The 16,699-nt window shown below is 50.6% G+C and overlaps 1 protein-coding gene across 1 annotated transcript; it reads left to right on the top strand.

Annotated features, from left to right (window-relative positions):
• Positions 1-12,168: 12,168 nt before the first annotated feature.
• RAX (retina and anterior neural fold homeobox) lies at positions 12,169-16,211 on the top strand (the record flags this gene model as incomplete). Its single annotated transcript, XM_081148683.1, has 3 exons — positions 12,169-12,448; positions 12,753-13,006; positions 15,714-16,211. 3 exons carry the CDS (start codon positions 12,169-12,171, stop codon positions 16,209-16,211), a joined length of 1,032 nt encoding a protein of 343 aa, XP_081004809.1.
• Positions 16,212-16,699: the final 488 nt, after the last annotated feature.

The following is a 16,699-nucleotide window of genomic DNA, read 5'->3' on the forward strand; positions in this document are numbered from 1 at the left end:
TATCCAAAAGACTTAGAAAATTTACCTCTAAAACACTTAGAGCTGTTTAATCAAAGCCAGACCAACCAAAACAAATGCTGGTTTTTCAATGCATGTCCGTAGAATAGATAATTCTCAAAGACAGATTTTATCAAAAAGATCTGCTCTATTGGAGGAAAGGGAACTAAGACCCAAAAGTTAGGGGCTAACCTGATCCCTATGCAAAGTTCCTGAATGCACTGTATAAGGAGTTTCATGACGTGAAAATATGTAAATAAAAGAAATGACTAGGGGTCCAGAACCATCCATCTCCAGGCCTTTGCCTTCCCCAAGTGAAACCCTGTACTCATTAAACACCAGCACTCCCCAGCCTGGCAGCCACCATTCTACTTTCGTCTCTGAATTTGACCCCTATAGGAACCTCATATGAGTGACTCATACAATATTTGTCCTTTCATGACTGGCTTATTTCACTGGGCATAATTTCCTCAAGGTTCATATCTGCTGTAGCATGTGTCATTTCTTTCCTTTTTAAGGCTGAGTAATATTTCATTGGATATACAGAGTGCCCCTCCAAAAATGTATATACCCTTTGAATGATTATAAAGTCAGTGTTTATTAAACATATAGCTCATTTTCAAAATTTAAAAAATCTACAGAAATGAATAATTTTTTTTGTCAATGCCTGTTTTCAACCTGATGACCGTTCTGGTCTAGGCATAGCTGATAACTTGAAGCAATGGAGTCGCAAACATCAAGAATCCTTTCCTTCGGTATTTGTGCGCCCTCATATATCGACTGTTGCCAGTTTTATACCATAAACTTTATTTTTATGTATTCCAATAAAAAAAAAGTCTAGTGGCACTTTGGGATAAATTTTCTTTGTTCAAAGCCTAGTTTGGCTTCACCCATTACTTCAAGTCAGTTAAACCTGAAAAGGTATGAATACTAAGTCAGTTATCAGCTGTTAAAGTGTGTATATATTTTTAGGGACTGGAACACTCTATATTTGCCACATTTGGTTTATCCATCCATCCATCCATGGACACTTGGATTGCTTTCACCTTTTGACTATTGTGAATAATACTACTATATACATGACTGTGTAAATGTCTATTCTAGTCTCCGCTTTCAATTTTTTCAGTGAAATTTCGTGGAATTCCACCCAGCAGTGGAATTGCTAGATCCTCCTTAGGTTTTTGTCTACATTATAAATAGCAGTCTGGATACAAAATAATATTGAATGTAAGACTGTAATTGAAAAATAAAAATTTGAATATATATAACATTAGAGCCCAGCAGGCATGGCTTAGTAGTTGAGCCAACCCATGAACCAGGAGATCACGGTTCGATTCCTGGTCAGGGCACATGCCCAGGGTGGAGGGCTCAGTTCCCAGCAGGGGGCATGCAGGAGGCAGCAAATCCATGACTCTCATCATTGATGTTTCTCTCTCTCTCCCTCTCCCTTCTTCTCTCTGAAATCAATAAAAACATGTTTAAAAATTTTTTTAATATATATAATATTAGAAATATTCAAAGATTTGCATATAAACTTGTAAAGTAGGACTAAGTCAAAAAGATAGCACAATGGCATTTGGAAAACATTATGACCTCAACAGTGAGGGAAACACAAAGGGGCTTCTCTGAGGTGTCGGCAGAGTTTTATTTATGCTCTTGTGTGTAGGTCTGGCTACATAATTTGTGGGGCCCAGTGCAAAATGAAAGCTTGTTGAAGAGCAATTAAGAACTTTGAGATTGAGGCTGAGAAACAAGATGGCGACGTAGGTAACAGCTGCACCCGCCGCGAACCACAACCACGTTAAATTACAACTAAAATACAGAACCACCATCACTCAGAGCCTCCTGAAATCTGGCTGAACAGAAGCCCTACAACCAGGGAGCTGAAGAAGCACTGAAACCAGTAGGAGGGGCGCAGACACGGGCGGATCAGGGCTGAATTGCAGAGACGCGGCCGCAGGCCCACACCCGGTGCCGCGGCTAAAACCCGGGAGGGAATCTTGGCGGCAGAGGTTTCCCAGAGGAGGGAGGGGTCCCAGCCCCACAGCAGGCCCCCAGCCCAGGGCTCCAGGCTGGGAAGAGACGTTCCCACAACTCCGGGCTGGGAAACCAGGGGGACTGTCCCTGAGGGTCGCGGAGGCTGCGGGAGCCCCAGCAGCTCCTCTAAAGGCCCCGGCACGGACTCACTCGGACGCTCCCTCTGAGCCCAGCGCCGGGCAGCAGCCTGAAAGGACCCGGGACACTCGGGGAGGAACTAACCTGCCTGGAGCCGGGCGAGAGGCGGAGGGACAGCTTCCTCCCAGGCAGAAGGGCTGGCGGAGGCCACTGTTCCTTTGGCGCGTCCTCCCCGCACACAGCCGGCAGGCAGGCGCCATATTTGAATCGCCAGCACCTGACTCACGCCTTTGGCCCCGCCCCGTGATTCCCGGAGGCCCCGCCCCTCCCCACCTGCAGCTCATCCAGGCCATTTCCAGGGGCTTTTCTATGTAAGTGGCCTCTCCAGCCTCATGCTTAGGACTTTCCTAAAATCTCTCAAACAAGCAGCAGTGTGCCCTGTATGGCTTGATAAGTGGCCCCAGGCCTGGCACTAGCAGCAGCCTGCACTGGCTCATAGCTTGGCCTCTCCTGGGCACCTCCAAGCCCAGCACAAGTAGCAGCCAACTATGGTTTCCTGTGTAGCTCATGCTGGGTGGCCCTAAGCAAGGCACTGGCAGAGGCTGACTTTGCACCTCCCGGGAGGCCCCAGAGACAGTGCACCTGGTGGTCAGACTCTACCACGCTGGATTACAACCCTACCACATCCACGAGTGACACACCCAAGGGGAGCACTTGGTGAACACCAAAGCCCCACTGAAGTAAATCCTGATCCATAAGGGTGTCTCCAGCACAGCAGCTCTTTGGCTGTAGTTGCAGCTGGTCCTCACAGCTGATTGGCCTGGGGGTCAATTCCTCCCAGTGATGCCAACAGGAACGAAGGCTCAGCTACAACAGGACAGTGCACACAGCCCACACAGGGGAGCACCTACAAGGCCCAGCTCAGGTAACTGGGGAGGCTGAGGCACTGGACCCTACAGGACACCTACTACACAAAGCCACTCTACAAATTCCAGGAGACATAGCACATAATACATAGAAACAAACACCTGGAAGCAGCCAAAATGTGGAGGCAAAGAAACATGTCACAAAGGAAATAACAGAAGAAATCTCTAGAAGAGGAACTAAATGAAATAGATCCAAGCAAGCTAACAGAGAGTTCAGAATAATGGTTATAAGGATGTTTAAGCAGACTGTTAGGGAAATAACTGAGAAAATCGATAACATAATAAAGTACCAATTTGAAATGAAGGCTACAAGAACTGAAATAAAAAATAATTTACATGGAATCAACAGCAGAGTAGAGGACACTGAGAAGCAAATCAGCAATTTGGAACATGAGGAAACAAAAAATACCCAACCAGAAGAGCAAAAACAAAAAAGAATCCAGAAATATGAAAATAGTATAAGAAGCCTCTGGGACAACTTCAAGAGGCCCAACATTCATATTATTGGGGTACCAGAAGGGGAAGAACAAGACCAAGGAATTGAAAACCTATTTGAAAAAATAATTACAGAAAACTTCCCCTACCTGGGGAAAGAAATCGACTTACAAGTCCAGGAAGCACAGAGGGCCCCAAACAAGAGGAACCCAAAGGGGCCCACAGCAAGACACATCATAATTAAAATGCCAAAGGTTAAAGACAAAGAGAGAATCTTAAAAGTAGCAGGAGAAAAGCAGTTAGTTACCTACCTACAAGGGCGCACCCATACGACTGTCAGCTGATTTCTCAACAGAAACTTTGCAGGCCAGAAAGGAGTGGCAAGAAATATTCAAAGTGATGAAAAACATGGAACTACAACCAAGATTGCTCTACCCAGCAAAGCTATCATTTGGAACTGAAGGTCAGACAAAGAGCTTCTCAGATAAGAAAAAGCTAAAGGAGTTCATCACCACCAGGCCAGCACTATAGGAAAAGTTGAAGGGTCTTCTTTAAGAAGAAGCTAATGAACAAAAGAATCTGATGAACTAAATAGACCCAAAGACATTGACACATGCAACAGACGATCATATTTCAGAGGAAAGAGGGAAAGGGGGTGGAGGGTGGGAAGAGATTAACCAAAGAAGTTATATGCATAACCCATGGACACAGTTAATAACGGGGTGAAGGCCTGGGAAGGGGGTGGGAGGGAAGTGGAGGGGATCAATTGGGGGGGGAAATGGGATACCTGTAATACTCTCAACAATAAAGATAAATTTAAAAAGTAAAAAAAAAAAAAAAAAATTAAAAAAATATTTAAAAATTAAAAAAAAAATAATTTTGAGATTGACAATATAGCATTAAACTGAGGACAGGACACTGCTAAAGGTGTTGCCACAGCCATGGAGCTGACCTTGCCTTTCTGTTCACTTTGTAATTTATGTTTTAGTTACTTTTCTCTGTGTGTGCGATCCACCACAAATAAGCTACAGAGAGAGAGAGAGGGAGAGGGAGAGGAAGAGTTCCAAGTTGTTGTGGTTTTTTTAAAGAGCAGTTTGGGGAGTTACAAAAATTACATTTGGAGAATTGGAGAATTTGGAGATACACAAATTAAATTCAGATTCAGAAATCTTGTAATTTTTTACCTTTTAAAAAACCTTTTATTTTGGAAAAATTCCAAACCTTACCAAAAGTAGAAATATAAGTAAAACAAATCCACATGTACCCAAGTTTAGCTTCTTTGCCCTAAAGTAGTGCTATCCTTGGAACACTGTACTGTGTTGTTACAACTTCATCTGTAAACTGGCAGCATTGTTCTTAGATGCTGTCTAACTCCTGGAGCTATAGAAAGATGGCATACATGTACCAGGTAATGCTGCTCATTTTCTTGTCATTTCAGAAAATCTTTAAAGATTTCCGAGTTGTATTTTTTTTTAAAGCTCATTCCTTTAACTTATGATGTGCACATGCTGCAATAAGTGTGGTAAGCTCCTGACATTTGAATGAAGACACTTCATGGGAGCATCCTGAGAGCCGTATTGAAAGCATCTGGTAGTTAAAGGGGGCTAATTAGTTAGGTCAGGACATATAAGATCAGCATTTTTAGGGATTAAGGGGTCAAAGGAGAAAGTACAATAAAAATTGACAAGCAAATGTCTATCAAGTTGCTGTCAACTGTAAAAATAAACTAAAGCTATTAGTCTGCAGTAGAGTTGCAGGAGCCACTTTGGAAAAAGAATGGCATTCCCTCAGATGGTGCTTGCCACTCCAAGAGGAGAGAGGTGGGGCCTCAGCACATTGGACTCCTCTCTCCACCAACGCTCACATCAAAGGTGGTGGCAGAAACCCCAGCCAGTGCTGATGCTAACAAGACCGGAGTAGACAGAACTGGCTTTTGAAAATGATTAAATGATTTCTGTGAACCATTTGGGAAGGAAAGCAAAGCAGTTTGACATTTTCCAAACACCTGGGAAAGAATTAATCTTGTAGAAAAAATTCAGATGACTGACTATAAGAATGTGAAAAAAAAGTACATTCGTGTTAATTAACGGCTGTGTGAAATTAGACAAGTTACTTAGCCTGTCTCCTCAGCTGTAAAATAGAGTCCCTTGCAATTATTCATTAAAGCAACCACCACTATGTGCAATGTATGCTCTGGATGCCAACAGACAGGTTCCTATTCTCATGCAGCTTAGATTCTAGTGAAGGTAGAATGGGTAACAAACAAGTAAATCAATAATAATAAAATAGTTTTGGAGAGTGGAAGGTGCTATGAGAAAAATAAAATGACAGGAAGGATCATGTAAACATTTAGGGGCGGGCATTTCAGGCAGTGAGATTAGTCTGTGCCAAGGTCCTGAGGCAGGAAGGGGTCCTGAGCAAGTTGGGACAAACAGGAGAATGGCCAGAAGTGCTCAATGAGGCTATTTAAGAAATGGGGAAGAGGTAAGTCTTATAGAGCAGTGCACAGAGCTTGGATCTTAACCTAAGTGTAAGGGTAAGCCTTTGGAGGGTTTTATGCAGAGAGTGGCATGATCTGATTTATATTTTTTAAAGATTATCTGGCTGCTGAGTGTAAAGTGGAGAGTAGGGAGCTAAGAGTAGCAGGAAGGAGACTAGTTAGAAGGCTAATTCAGTAATCCGCCCAAGCAAGATAGGACAAAGCAGTGGAGGTGGAGAGGAGTGTCCAGATATGAGAAATATTTCAGAAATAGAGCCAAAGGAGCATATGGAATGTGGGTGGTGTGGGAAAGAAAGCATTGTAATAATATGGACCTCATAGAAGGCTGTGAAAATGAAATGAGAATTGGCTCCCTACTTTAAAATATATATATAAGAGAGAAGAATCCTGAAGATGGCCAAAGTCTGGGTGGGGGTTGGGTCAAGGCTATTGCAAAATGGACATCCTGGATTTGTCCTCTTAGCACTCTAAGAGGATTGACCGGCTTCAAGACCGTCATCCCCTCGAGATCAATGTCTCTCGTGCTTCCCCTAGACACTCTGAATTCAATTAGTTTAATTAGAAAACAAGTAAAACGGAATGATCTTAATATAGCTTTGCTCCTAGCTACTCAAAAAAAAAGCCCATTTCTTTGGCAGGAACCCAAGTTTCCCTTTCATTTACATATTCTGAGATAATGATGTGAATGCTCCATTTTTTTGGCAAAACAACAGACACCTCTTTATTCAATAGATCGTATGTTAGTTTTAATAATAATACTTTCAGATTTCTTCACTCTCCAATGGGACGCAGTAAATATTGAAAAACCGTTCACTGGGGGAGGAGGGAGAATGCCCTGGCGTTTAGTGTTTGCCAATATCTGTGGTGGAAATCCCCCCCACTGGGGGGGGGTTCACTACTAACTAACGCAACATCACTGCACTCAGCTGGGAGAGGTGCTGACCATCAGCTCTCACGGCCAGTGGCTAGGAATATCAGTTGCTCTCCAAAATGCCAGGCAAGCCTATTGCCAAGGGATTCTCTTTTCTTATGTAGAGACTGCTTGGATTGGCATCAGCAGCAAAAGCCAGTGCAGGACTGTGGTAATCGGGTCGGTAGATGAGTGGGGAGTAATTTCACTGTGTCTGTGCCACAAACATATTCCTCCAGGTTCATACACAGACTTTCTCCAGGTACCAACATGGGACATCCCAGTGTGGGATCCCAAGGCTCAGCAGGGCCCGGGAATGCCACGGCGGTCTCATGTACAGCCGGGAGCCCGAGGCCTGCCACAGGTGCTCTGTTTCATCTTGGGTAAATCCCTTAGCCTCTCTGGGCCCCCACTTCCACATCTATACAGGAAAGGTGGGGGCGGAAGGTGAGAGAGCCCACAAGATGATCACCAAGTTTCCCCCTTCCAAGTCTTAAACACATGATTCTCTGAAATAACAGCAAACTAAATTGAGATTAGTTTTATGATGTTGGTCCCCAAGATTTTGTAATTGGGAAACAATGAGAATGCCAAAGGAGGAGGGACCTCTTGCTAATTACTGACTGGTCTGCAGAGAGCTGTGGCCCCTGTGCTCACACAAAAGGAAGTCTTTCAAACAGGGTATTACCGCCGGGAAACACAGCAGCTTCCAACTGCCCTGGTCTCATCTTGTGATAGATGAAATGTCTGTTCCCACGAGCCCATCGGAGACGGCTCTCGGTTCAGCCAGAAATACCCACATAGGCCCATCTCTTCACTGGTTTGTGTATTTTAGCCACAGTTATATGATGGGGTTATTATTTTCTGCAGTCTGCTTATATCAACACTTGCTTCCATTTAATCTGAAAATACTAGAGAATACTCAGATTGTCATAGGGACTCATAAATTGGTGTGTAGGAAGTGTGATTATCATTAGTGCCAATTTAATAAATGTTGCCAATGCCCTCACCGGTTTTGCTCAGTGGTTAGAGCGTTGGCCTGTGTACTGAAGGGTCTCGGGTTCGATTCCGGCCAAGGGCACGTACCTCAGTTGCAGGCTCAGTCCCTGGCCCTGCTTGGGTCATGTGCGGGAGGCAACCAATCAATGTGTGTCTCTCGCATTGATGTTTCTCTCTCTCTTTCTCTCTTTCTCTCTCCCCCTTCCACTTTCTCTGAAAAGCAATGGAAAAAATATCCTCAGGTGAGGATTTAAAAAAAAGAAAATAAATGTCTCCAAGGATATTCATTATTAGTTGTCTATTTGTAATAATGGTATTTCTGATAAGCACCTCATGAATATTTTCTTCTTTTTAAGTTTTATGTTATGTGTATCATCGTGAACTCAGATTTAAACATATTTATCTATTTTTATTAATTTTAGAGAGAGAGGAAGGGGGAGAGAGAAACACCGATGTGAGAAAGAAACATCGACTGGTTGTCTCCTGTACACACCCTGGGGGTTCCACCTGAAACCTAGGTATGTGCCTGGACCGGGAATTGAACCCAAGACCTTCTGGTGCACAGGACAATGCTCCAACCAATTAAGCCACACCAGCGGGGGCTGTTACGTGTTGTTTTTAACTCTAGAAAATGGCATTTGCTGAACTTCAGTGTGTGTGTGTGTGTGTGTGTGTGTGTGTGTATAATGATTATATGAGTTGTATTTTGCTTTGGCTAAAACTAAAGTTTAGTTGCCTTTCCCGAATGAATGTGGACTGGTGGGAGGTGACGGTCCTCCAGTGCGCTATGAGGCAGGTGGAGTTACTCCAGGACGAAGCCACATCTACTAAGGGGATGGTTCACATGCAGACCATCGAGTTATTTTATATACTTTCAGAAGTGATATCCCACAGGCTCGTAAATAGCCATTTTTCGCCCAAACCTAAAACATCACTTCAAGGGAAAATTCCTAGAGTGTGTGGTCAAGTGGCATGAACTCACTGTGTGACCGTTCCCTCTGCCCACCCAGTGCTCAGGGAACTCTAGAGACACCCTCTTCTCTCAAGAGAGCTGTGGGGGAAGCGGTCCACCTAGAATACTTCCAGAAAAGGGATCTCCTGCATGCTTCCAAGAGAAAAGAGCCACATCACACAGAGCCTCCCCTCTTAAGACACCCCCTTGCCTCAGTCACCCCACTCTCCTCACTTCTGGAGATGTTTCTCTGAGCCATGCCTGGTTTAAAGGGGCTTTAGCTGTGTCTCACTTCAGGCCCCATGGGGGTGGGTGGGAGGGAAGAGCTTTCTTTGATCCACCTAATGAATTAATGAATTAAACAGAGTGGAGTTCAGAAGCCAGGCTCCTTACTTTTGCTGAAGCTGGGCTGATTATGAGCTGGCGTAACTGCTGGAAAATTGCCGCTTCGTGCTAGAAGAATTAGGGACATGGCCCGGTCCATTCATCTTCCCTAATCGAGTTCTTGGGAAATACACATGTAGATTAGCCCCTAACAATGACCCCCGGCTGATTGCTTGGAGTACCCTCCACCAAGCCCACAATAGTATTGACTAGGTCTTTATGTTGCTCACAAAGGAGGCCCCAGCCTCCCCTTGTCCAGCTTTGCCCTGTTTCCCCCCTAGTCCCTCACCAGTGACTGTTGAAGCCTTTTCTGCTCCCCACCCCCCAGACTCTGAAATAAACAGTAAATAAAAGCTAACCTCACCTGGACCTATTAGAGAGAGCTGGGCAGTTCCAGAGGGAATTAACTTTGGAAAACAAGGCCATAAGCCCCTTAGCGTGTGGGCAGGAGCTTAAGAAAACGCTGCCAATCTTTGTTTAACGGTGATTATAGAGATCAGTTTAATATTGGGCAAGTTTACATAAAAAGCGTTCTCAGTCAGAAGGGAAGCCACAAACACCAATTAATTACCCCTGAGGCTGCCTCCTGGTCACCCAGGCATCAGCATCCCAGCTACCTGGAGGGACCTGGTGGGGTGCCACCAGGCTGATTTCGGGGCAGTGCCTTTGACAGCCTAGGAAGCCTGAGTAGAGCCCGAGGGCGGCTCCTTCACCCGGACTGTGGTGGGAACCTCTTCAGTCCTCCCGGCCTCCAGCACCCACAGGCCTCTGTCTAGGGATGCTGACTTCACTTCTTTCTGCCCAGGCTTCCCAGCCTCTGGGAGGAATTAAAGATGCCTTAGGCTAAGCTGTGCTTTGATTCTTTTCAAAACATCACCCTGTACAATAATAATTACAAATGAGCTGCAGCAGGAAAACAGTGGACAAGGAGTCAGCAGGTCTGAGTTCTAGTCCTGACCCCTCCACGTAGCAGCGGTATGGCTCTGAGACTCAGTTTCCTCTTCTGTCAAATGGGGACAAATATGTCCTGCTCACCTCACAGGGTTGTGGGGATCAGATGACAGGAAGACTGTGAAAGGATTCTGAAAATTACAGTGGTCTGCAAATACTATAAAGCACATATTGATTTTCATTAATTTAGCTTTTTCTTAAAATTAAAAATAATTTAACTTGAAACAGCAGCTCAGTTTCCAATTGCTTCGAACTCATATGCTTTCTGTTTTAACTTACCTTTTCATGGCTGTATTAAAAATAAAGCGATTTGTGTAATTACCTACCCTCCATTTGCCCATTTAACGATCCTTGGCCTAGTCACATGTCCTTTTTAATGCCCTTCTAACGTCAACTTAAAGGTGGGGGATCCCATGATAGGTGTTTTTCTCTTGTTTCTTCTTTTGTGTCCCAGGCTGGACCTTAAGCTCCTCAAGGCCAGTGGCCTTTCCTTTCCTTTGTGGGGCTGACAGGGCCCATGTCAGAGCTGGACTGTCAGAGCTGGGCTCCCAGAAAGTGCCCAGTAAACCCTTGTCTGAATGCAGAAGAAATAAACAAACAGGGGCAGCGAGGGGAGGGCAGGACCCTGAGTGGGATCAAGGCACCTGTTGCAAAGATTAAGACTGAGTCCTTTCCTAAAAGTCCTAGGCTTTTTGGGAAGCGTTTCAGTTCAGCAAAGGCAGGGCTCCTGCCTGGGGTCTGGCCTCAGATTTGAGAAGTGCTAGCGGTCACAGAATTGAGGGATGCGAAAGAAAAAAAATCACTCCCGCCACCCCAAATAAATCATCTTTCCACTTGGCCTATGAGTCTTTCTGGGCCACAAAAGCCTGGAGGGGTCCCCCAAAGGGGAAAGAAATGCATGCCTGTGACCGCCAGAGGAGCTAGAGGCCTCCCCCCACCCCTCAAGGTCCTTCCCCAGTGGGCCTGAGGATGGGTCGCCTGCTGGGCCTGGAGAATTGCTTGGTGGGGAGGGTTCCCGCAGGACACTGCCTGAGAGAGTGAGGAGCCCTAGTGGGTCTCCGTCCGGACTGAGCCCGGCGGCGCCCCGGACTCTGGGCCTTCTGGCCTCCTGCTGGGCCGTCGGGCACCTGCGGTCAGCGGGCGCTGGGCACCGAGGGCCCCGCCGCCTCCCGGGCGGGCGCTGGAGTCAGGGAGCCTGCCGCGCACCAGTCCGAGAGGACTGGGAAGAGTTAAAACAGATACAAACAAACAAAATAAGCTCGAAGTCCGAGGCTTCGGGCTAGGGGGCCGAAAGAGGATTGCCCCTGGAGGTACAAAGGGGGACGCAGAGGGGAAAATTCAAACGGAAAAGAAGCGTGGTCTGACTTCCAAAGCCACGGAGCCAAGAAGCCTTTCCAAGGGTGGCCCGGGCGCTCGGGGTAAGGATAGAGGCGCGTAGGGGATGAGCGGAGATGGAGGGGTAGGTGAGCCCCTGGGGGGAGGCAAGTCCGGGGGCACAGACGAGACCAAGGGCGTCGGCCCCACTGAAGCAAGACTGGGGGCGCCGACTCCAAGACCTGGGTCCCCAAACCTGTCGAACATGCCACCGCTTGCTCCCTGGGTGTGTTTGGAGCGAATGGAAAGATTCGGGGTCGGAGGTTCCGAGTGCTGCCCCCGCCTGGGGTCTGGGCGAGGGAAAGACCCGCCCGCCGCGGGGCGGGGGAGGGGGGAGGGCTGGGCCCAGCACCGGAGGGGCGGGGCCGGCCCGCAGCCTTTAGCCCCCGGGCCCCGGCTCCCAGGACTCGCACCTTCGGACTCGCGCGCCGACCCAGGCGGCCCCGGCCGAGCGCAGCGGCGCCCGCGTGGCCCGCCGAGCTTGACCTTGGATCGGGAGCCATCATCGGGTTGGACGGGCACACAAGGAAAGAAAGCATCGCCTTCGAGCCTTTTCTCTCGTCTCCAAAGCAGACGGCGCAGCCGAGACGGCCGGCCGCGCGCCCTCCCGCCCCCGGCCCTCCCCATGCACCTGCCCGGCTGCGCCCCGGCCATGGCCGACGGCAGCTTCTCGCTCGCCGGCCACCTGCTCCGCAGCCCGGGCGGGAGCACCTCGCGGCTCCACAGCATCGAAGCCATCCTGGGGTTTACCAAGGACGACGGGGTCCTCGGCTCCTTCCCGGCCGAGCCGGGCGCCCAGGGCGCCAAGGAGCGGGACAGGAGGCTGGGCTCGCGGGCCGCCTGCGCTAAGGCACCCGGGGGAGGCGCGCAGCCCTCGCCGCCCGCGCCCGCGCCCCAGCACCAAGGTGAGTGCGCCCGCGCTGCTGGAGCCCCGGGGAGCCCAGGCTCAGGAACCCGGCGAGAGGGGGGAGCCCTGCCTTAATTTTCATCAAGGCATCTGGACGTGGTTTGGGGTGCCGAGGGTGTAGGGGGAGCTTCCAACTTACCTCCAAAGGAAGCTTAGGGGCTCCTCGGGGCGCTCACCGGACCCCACCTCCCGCCGGGCGGTCTCCGAGCCCGCGTCGGGCCGTCAGTGCCCAGGGCTGGGCGGGGTGGGCCCAGGGAGACTCCCAGAAGCGCCTCTGACCTTCCCGGGCCGCGTTGCCCCAGCCCCTCGCCCCTACTGCTCTAAGGAGCCCGGGGAGGCGCGGCCGAGCCCGGGGCTGCCCGTCGGACCCGCCGCGGGCGACGCGAAGCCGTCAGAGGAGGAGCCGCCCAAGAAGAAGCATCGGCGGAACCGCACGACCTTCACCACGTACCAGCTGCACGAGCTGGAGCGAGCGTTCGAGAAGTCCCACTACCCCGACGTGTACAGCCGCGAGGAGCTGGCGGGCAAGGTCAACCTGCCCGAGGTCCGGGTCCAGGTAAAGCGCCCAGATCCGTCCCCGGGAGGGCCGAGCCCGAGCCCGAGCCGCAGCCAGGGCTCCCTTGAATCCCCGCGAGGCCACGCAGTTATGAGGCCACTTTCCCCGTCGGCCCAGAGCCCCGAGGGCGCGTCACAGACCTTCTTCCATGTGCCCCAGCACCGTCCTTCGGACACCTGGTTCCAGTTTGCAGTCGCATCTCCCCTTTGGGGTCTCCCTCTCCTGAGCTAAAGAGAGGGCTTGGGACCGGCTCACTGTTCGCAGCCAGAGGGTGTGTGTGGGGGGGGGGGGGGGGAGGCTTGAGTAGAGAGGGGATGTAGGCAGCGTTGAGGGTCACTGGATGGGGGCCCCAAATGCCACCCTAGTCACTAGTGCGGGTACCCTGTTTAAAAGGAAACCGCTGTCTTCCTGAGAGGGGTCTGGGGCCTGGCAGTTGAAACTTTCCCTGGATTTATTTAAGGAACCGACTTTTGCTTCTTTGGTGCGCATCCAACCAAATTTCCCCCTGCTGCAGAGAGGCCTTTCTTTTTGTCGTAAAGGGGTTTTCGCTTTAATTAAAGCTGAATTATCTTTAATCCCTGATCATTAAAATATTTGAAAGCCTTAAATATTTGCCAGTCATCTGTGAAAAATCTGGGAGGATTTCCAAATTGGGAGAGTTTACAGAGGCCCGAAAGGGAGTCGCTGGGAACAAATTTCAGTGCATCTGCAAGGCAGGGGAGGTAAGGTGGGATTTTTGTGTGTAGGTTTCCAGGAAGTGAGACACTCAGATTTTGGGGGGGCTTTTAGCTTTGTCTTAAAAACAAAAGGGGACAGGCTCTTGCCTTTGTCTCTTCCGCTCAGTTTGAGGGTTTAAAGTAATGAGTAAATGTCACGGTTTTAAAACATAGCTCCCTAATGTGACTCGGGATTCACCGGCAAGGACAGTTCAATTTCTCCTCAACTGAGGCGGTCAAGCTGCAATGGTTTCATTGAAGGGTGGGCATATTAGCACCTGCTGTTCAGGGAGGGAGCTGGCACAGGGAGAGGAAAAGCACGCTGGAGAAAGGTGAAGGAAGAAGGGAGGCCAAGCCTCCCAGGGCCCCTGCAGGATGGAGGCACAGCCAGTTCAGGGGCTGCCTTCATACCTGAGGCCACCTCTGCCCCCCCCCTTCCTCCCTCTTTACTTGTTCAGATCTTTGGCTTGTCCTCAAGGTTGTGAGCTTCTTAAGTGTCTGTGACTTCTCCGTGACCACAGGGCCAGCACAGTGCCCAGCATATGGTGGGCGCTTAATGCCGGGCTAGGATGTAGTCAGATGGGGGTGGGGTGCTAAGCAGGGTCCCCAGCTGTGTTGAGAGCAGCAGTCTAAGGGCTGACTATCCCTGTCTTTAGCGCTCCCACTGCGGATACTGGATCTGAAGACCATAGCTGATATTTGGGGGGACGGAGTGGGACATGCAGAGAAGCAGAGGGGCCAGGGGCCAGTGTTTCTCTTTTCTTGGTTACTGGCAGTTATCTCCTATTTCTGGGGAAATTGGGGCCTCAGATATGTATGTAAATGAATATTTTGTGGGAAGGGGCCAGGGGTACTTACATTTTTGTTCTTCCTCTTCCTCCCCCTCCCCCCCCAAATCCCAGCCTTACACACACTTGCCCTGCTCTGCTCAGGTGCTGGGAGGCTCTTTTCTCAGCTCTCCTGGAGGTGTCGCTCCCACCCTTATTGACCTAAAACTGCTTTCCCCCATCTGAAGTTGCATCTATCCCCCCATTTCCCTTCATAAATATGACACTGAAGCCACCAGTTTGGCAAAAGTTCTTTCCAGATACTCCCCTAAGCTAGACCAGTCCCCTCTGTTGTTTCCGAGGGTGGTAGTTTGTGGTGAAACCTGAACTATACACCCTTTCTTGTGCTTTTCTCACATCAATAACGGAAGTTTGATCGTTGAGATGAGACTTCACCCTGGCACGCGCTTCCCATGTGTGAAGGAAAAAATACGTGAATTCATTGAGCCCGCCTTAGGGTAGTGTCAGAACTAACTCCATAAAGGAAACGTAGATATAAGAAACTTAAACTATTGCGATCATCGAAAGCCATTTCTAAGAAACATCAGAAATCCTAAATGGATATCAATGAAATAAAATGAAAATCGTATCAAAGCAGCAACCGAAATACGCTGGGGGTAAAATAAGCTCTCACGTTCGTGCTGGTTAGGGTAACCAGTAATTGTTGGAAAGAGCTGTTTTAGCATCCAGTGGTGCCAGTTACCCTGCTGAAGAGTATTTTGTAGTCGAGACAGAGGGTCGGTAAAGCACAGAAAGTCTGAGCCCAGGCCCAGCTCCTGAGAGCTGAACCCACAGGGAGGAAGCAGGGTCTAAAACCAAGTGTCAGGAGGGGCTGCCCACCAGCAGGTCACAGACATCGGGGAGACTGGATGCGAAAGTCCTGCGGGCTGGTCTGATTCCGGGGTTAACTTCACTTTTTTTGGAAACCACAGTTACGGGTGAGATAAATAGGGACAAGGGTGGGAAGGCCGGAGAGACCCAGAGAAAACAAGAGAGCAGGAAAGAGACAGAAAGGAGGAACCGGGACGCGAAAGGAAGGATGCTGCGGGTGGGGCGCTGGGGACAGAAGCGGGCGCGGGGCGGTCCAGCCTGTTTCACGGGGGGGGGGGGGGGGGCTGAGCCGGCTGGGCTGCAGCTCGACGGCCGCCGTGCTGCCTCCCGCAGGTGTGGTTCCAGAACCGACGGGCCAAGTGGCGGCGGCAGGAGAAGCTGGAGGTGTCGTCGGTGAAGCTGCAGGACTCGCCCCTCCTCTCCTTCAGCCGCTCCCCGCCCGCGGCCGCTCTGGCGCCCCTCGGGGCGGGCCCGGGCGGCGGCGGGGGGCCGGCGGGGGGCGCCCTGCCGCTGGAGTCGTGGCTCGGGCCGCCGCTGCCGGGCGGGGGCGCCACGGCGCTGCAGAGCCTGCCGGGCTTCGGGCCGCCGGCGCAGGGCCTGCCCGCCAGCTACACGCCGCCGCCGCCTTTCCTGAACTCGCCGCCGGGGGCCGGCCTGCAGCCCCTCGCGCCGCCCCCGCCGCCGCCCCCGCCCGCCTACCCCTGCGCGCCCGGCTTCGGGGACAAGTTCCCGCTGGACGAGGCGGACCCGCGCAACAGCAGCATCGCGGCGCTGCGCCTGAAGGCCAAGGAGCACATCCAGGCCATCGGGAAGCCGTGGCAGGCCCTCTAGGGGACCGGGGACCAAATCGGGCCCGACAGCCGTCCTGGGGGCGACCCTGAGCCGCAAGGTTCTCCCTGGGCCCCCCTGACTCGGCCACTCCTTCCCTGGGCAGCCCGAAGCTGCAGCCAGGCTTGGGTCTTGGGGGCGAGTCTGCACCTGACTCACCCGGGAGGACTGTCCCTCAGGCCGGCAGAGGCCCCTTGGTCACCCCTGACCCCCACAGGCCCCCCCAGCCCTGCTGCGGGAGGGGGAGACGCGGCCCGGGCTGGCCACCCCCCCCCCCCCGGGGCGCCGGAGCCTCCGGGTTCGCAGGACCCAAAGCGCCCGATGCGGCCGCTCCCGGGCAGCCTGGCAACCCCAGACGACCACTGGGAGGCGGGGCAGGCGGGGAAATAGTTTGAAGAATTGTTGGTATAAGTAGCTTCAAAGTATTTGAGAGGAAAATAAAAGATTTTCTTGATTTGGTTTGGCTAGCTAAGCGCGCTCAGGGCTGCGGT

This window comes from Miniopterus schreibersii (genome assembly GCF_964146895.1).
Source record: "Miniopterus schreibersii genome assembly, chromosome: 10".
NCBI classification, from domain to species: domain Eukaryota; kingdom Metazoa; phylum Chordata; class Mammalia; order Chiroptera; family Miniopteridae; genus Miniopterus; species Miniopterus schreibersii.